Below are 4,865 nucleotides of genomic sequence, written 5' to 3'. Positions count from 1 at the left end.
AGGAAATGTCACGCTGGAAGAGGAAACTGGTCCACGCTCACGTCGCTTCTAGAATAATCTGGTCCTCACTGATTCTTCCTCTTCCAACCTAAGTCACGTGCCTAAAAAATTCCGAACCCTAATCCTATTACAGTATTACCTAATCCCTAATTCCCCAGTCCCTTCGAATTTCTTCTTCAGCTTATGCAAGTTCATTGCCGCAACCAGCAATCGCACCCCTGAATCTCCGAATGCTGTTTCGCCCTTCAACTGGTACGCAAGCTTCTTTACAATTATTCACTGTAGCTCAATTTGGCACTTACTTAGCTGCTTTATATTATAATTATATTGCTGTTACGCCAAGGAAAATTCGTAGGAATAGCTTTTGTGATGATTGGTGTTATTTCATTTTTTAGCATATATGAGAAAGTTAGACTCGGCAAGACTATTAAATTAGCTTCAGTACTCCCTTTTTCTTTTTCTGCACTTTCTCTTCTTCATATAGATTGTTATAGACTTGTAGCTTGTTTAAGAGCAAGTATATGAGATGTGGCATTTTGTTATTGAATTTTACTTGGTTATTTTTTCTTCAATACTCTGTTTTCTTAACTTAAAGGAGAAATTTCACTCAAGATTGTAGTTTGTTTGTAGACTTTAGGAATAAAAATATGACTTAGAATTCAAGTTGTTATTATCAGGTAGGGTACCAATCTATAGTGAATTAACATAGATTGAGGGAGGAATGAAATGTATTTGCTTATTTAACCTTGTTAGGTTCCTAAGTACTGAAATTTCTGGCCTCAGAATTATTAAAACATATTGTAGACCTATACTTAGAGCTTTGTGCTTTGTAGTTTGTACCCTGAGATCTTGTCAGGGTAATTTAATACATCACCTACTAGTAAAAGAAGTGTTGAAAGAAACACTCATAATCTAGATTCAGAATTTCGTTTATTCTTCCTGTATTTGATGTGCTTACTTAAAAATAAAATTTAAAGGGGAAAAAAAAAACTTTTTTCTCCCATAATTTTTATGAGAATAGATTGCAGAAATTCTATATTGTTATATGCAACGTTATTTATTTACTTTGAACTTCAGTGTGCTGCCTGCAATGATCAAACTCTTTGTTTCCTTTACTGATTGCTAAAAATCTCGAATACAACTTAAGTCTCTATTAAGAATTTGGTGTTCCCTTTTTTATTTATTTTTTCCTCCAGGTTGTGTGGTATTATTTTGCTGCTGGTTCACTTCTTGTGCTAAATTTTGAGTTTCTCGTGTGCCAGGACTTGGCATTATATCTAGATACAGTTATGTCCGGCAATACTAATTGCACTGTTTACATAGGTGAGCTCACTAATTTTCTTTCTCTTCAATCTCTTCTGCATCTTTGCACCCAATCTGTTGTGAAATAGGTTGCCTGAGTGTGGCTTTTTGAAAATGTCATTCTTGATTAAAGTGAGATAACTTTTCCATTTGGAAATACATGGGACTTGTGTGTCATTTATGTACTCAACAATAATGCATTTGGCAGGAGATTTTGTTGGGTTTGTGCCACTGTGGAAAATTAACTGACAGTTGGTTAGAAGTTTGCTTGCTCAAATGCCCTCCATACTTGTTTACATCTTGATATGTTTCTCTTTTAATGAGTGGACGATTTGTTTCACGAAGTTTTTTTCTGACACTTTCCTATAAAATGCATTGTATCTCCTTTCTCTTTTAGTTTGTTAAGTTATTAATCTGTGTAGAAAAGTCAATCAATTAATGCAAATGATTCTATAATAAACATGCTTCCCAAATTATGTTTGGATGATCTGTTGTGCAATACAGTGTGACAATGGAAAATTATTTCTGTTATTCATAGTTACACTCAACATCTACAGTCGTGTGCCATGTTTATGCACTTTTCCATTCAATCTTGTCTGTCATATATGCTTTTTCTGTTCTCGATAGTTAGGTTTGATTGATGCTGTTTATATGTTTTTTTGTTTTACTAAAATGAGTTTTTAACATAACAATGTCTACTATTTGACTCAGGTAATCTGGATGAGAGGGTCACAGACAGAGTCTTGTATGATATTTTAATTCAAGCCGGACGAGTGGTAGATTTACATATTCCTAAAGATAAGGAATCAGAAAAACCGAAAGGCTTTGCCTTTGCAGAATATGAAACTGAGGAGATTGCGGATTATGCTGTCAAGCTTTTCTCAGGCCTTGTAACACTCTACAACAGAACACTGAAGTTTGCGGTGCGTTCTTGACATCTATGGTTTACATGTGTGGTGCCCTGGATGTTCTCAATCGCTATTAGCAATCATTAAATGTAAATTTGGCTTTGTTTTTTTCGAAAGTTCACGACTCTATTATGTATCAGCATAGTATAGGCTGTAGCTGGATATAATTTATGCTTTTTGGATGCATCCATTTCTGAAACTATTCTTTGGGCCATCATATAACATGTTTGAATAGTTTTGTACATAGACTGGTGAACCATGCAGTAAAATAATAAATTCAAATTTTATAATGTAGTTATTTGTCCTGGTGTCGGGCTATGTTAATAATTTGCACAATCTACTAAAAAACAGATATCTGGGAGAGACAAAACCCCTAACGGTTCTGCTGGAGTTACACCAACATCAAATTCTTCTCAAAGATCAAGGCCTTATCCAGTGCCGTTTAATAACTCAGAATCTGATAAGCTATCAGCACATGACCGTTTTTCAGATTATGCAGGTAACACATGCTTTCGCTCACTCTCGTTGGTTTCTTGGTGGCATTGTCGTTTCAGTCACTAGAAGTTATCTATTGGAATTTAATAATTTGCTTGCTGAACAATTGATTTTTTATTTAATTTTTCACACCCAACGCCAGCTCCTCGTCGCCGAGTAACTGACCTACCCAGTGGCCATGGATCTTACCACAGTGGCCATGATTTTGAGTCCAGCCGTAGAGCTTTTGGGGCAACATTGGATAGCATAAGTGGTTCTAGGTCTCGCCGCTAGGATAGAAGCTAATCCCTTTAACCCATCTTAGTAGCTTGCTAATATCTTAAAAGATCAGTGAGAGATTAAGGTTTCCTTAAACAAGTAGTCTTATATCTTAGTGGAATGTAAATGGGATTGTTCAATTATATATTGGAATGCAGATGCTTTAAGCACTGCCATTGTTGTAGCTGTTGTACCTATGTACTTTATCCAGGTGGAATTAGTGCTTATGAAATTGGATGATTTTAATACCATACCTCTTTTGGAAAAATAGTTCTGAAGATTACTGGTTTCCTGTGAATGAATGAATGACCTGGGCATTTGCTTGATTAGGGAAACTATCCAGTGTTTCCTTTAATATAGCTTGATGTATTCAATTGAAATTGATGTGTGGTATGATTTACCTGGATCAATGTCCAATGAATGGTCATCTGCTATATTATTATACACTATTAGTATGATATGGTGTGTTTCAGATTTTTGAAATAAAAGTTAGTCATATATTTAATTGAATGAGTATACACAGTTCTAGGAAGCAAAGTAACCTCTCTAGGTGGAATCCCCGCCGTATACCTATGGCATGTGAACCCCCACCACCTTTTTCTTTCTCTAAGATTTGCAATGTTTCCTAAGATATTTTCTTTAACAATCAATACTTTTTAGCAATTGCAGTGCCCCTTGATCATTGTTTATGACTTTATGTGAGTTGGGCTGCGCATCATTGACCCCTTACATTTGGTGGGCTAATTTTTTTAATATTGGTTGATATTTGGTGTAATTACTGTTAAAATGGAGGTAGTGATTACTGCAGAAAGCGAATTTTTTTTTTTTCGAAAAGCAGAAAATGGAGGGGGCGAATTGACGTATGGTGAAGGCGATTTCATGTATAGTGGGGGTGATTTGTAAAAAAAAATAAAATATTCAAATGTGAGTGGGTATAAATAAGTTAGGGGACACTCTTTATTTTTTATATTGGATTGATAATGGTGTTTTTTTTTTTTTTTTTAATCATAGATTGTTGAGGTGTTAATTTTAAATGTGATACCATTTAATTTTGGACCATTTAATTTTTCCTAACTTGTTAATTATAACTTACTCATATTTAAATTTTTTATTTTTCCTTACAAATCGTTCTCACCATACATGAAATCGCCTCATCATACCTCAACTCGCTCCCCATTTTTTGCTTTCTTATTTTCGTCTTTTTGTTGCTTTCTACAAATCAGCCGCAGCGTTTTCTTCAATGCCTCCAATAACAATGCATTATATTTATACCAAATGTCAACCAATATTACAAAAAGTCGACATTTGGTTAGTTTGGGTAACAAAAATATCCGGTCATATTTGGCAGATGAAACCCAATTAGGTTAGAGATTCTCCCCCTAGAAATTCTCGGGAATCTGGGCACCTTTTATTCTTTTTATATTTTAATATAAAAGTAAAAATTCGGCTATTTTTTTAAATATTGAAAAAATTTTGGTGCAATATTCAATTATTAAATTCGCGATTTTTTTTTTAAAAATTATGGGACTAGATAATACGCAGAATGTATTGTCCCGCCCCCATAATTTTAAAAATGGTTCTGCTAGGAACTAATCGGCGTGAACCCAACTTTAGCCAATTAGTTAAAAAATAGATTTTTCTATATAAAAAAAAAACTTCCCATTATCTTAATTTTTTGAATTTCAAAATAAAAAATAAAAAAAAGTTGAGTTAAATTATAGTTGGTTCTTTAGATTTTTTCTTTTAAAAAAAAACTAAAAAATTTAATAACTGAGTATTACACCATAGTTTTACCCATATCTAAAAAAATAAACGGTAAAATCCACATAGTGAAACTGCAATTGAGATTTATGTTCTCGTCATTAGATCATGGTAAGTTAATAAGATATACTTAGCCTCCTG

The 4,865-nt window shown here is 33.8% G+C and overlaps 1 protein-coding gene across 3 annotated transcripts; it reads left to right on the top strand.

Moving 5' to 3' along the window:
- LOC112777218 (spliceosome-associated protein 49) lies at positions 1 to 3,231 on the top strand. Of its 3 annotated transcripts, none has more exons than XM_025821535.3 (5): positions 6 to 252; positions 1,263 to 1,323; positions 2,014 to 2,225; positions 2,562 to 2,709; positions 2,848 to 3,231. In XM_025821535.3, the coding sequence occupies exons 2-5, from the start codon at positions 1,290 to 1,292 to the stop codon at positions 2,976 to 2,978; spliced, it is 525 nt and encodes a 174-aa protein (XP_025677320.1). In that variant the 5' UTR covers positions 6 to 252; positions 1,263 to 1,289; the 3' UTR covers positions 2,979 to 3,231. The 3 variants fall into 3 exon arrangements, with proteins under 3 accessions (XP_025677321.1, XP_025677320.1, XP_025677319.1); XM_025821534.3 differs by having other exon boundaries at positions 8 to 252; positions 1,197 to 1,323; XM_025821536.3 differs by lacking the exon at positions 1,263 to 1,323 and having other exon boundaries at positions 1 to 252.
- Positions 3,232 to 4,865: the final 1,634 nt, after the last annotated feature.

The sequence above is a fragment of the Arachis hypogaea genome, chromosome 19 (assembly GCF_003086295.3).
Source record: "Arachis hypogaea cultivar Tifrunner chromosome 19, arahy.Tifrunner.gnm2.J5K5, whole genome shotgun sequence".
NCBI classification, from domain to species: domain Eukaryota; kingdom Viridiplantae; phylum Streptophyta; class Magnoliopsida; order Fabales; family Fabaceae; genus Arachis; species Arachis hypogaea.
This window is presented reverse-complemented; position numbering and strand designations above follow the sequence as displayed.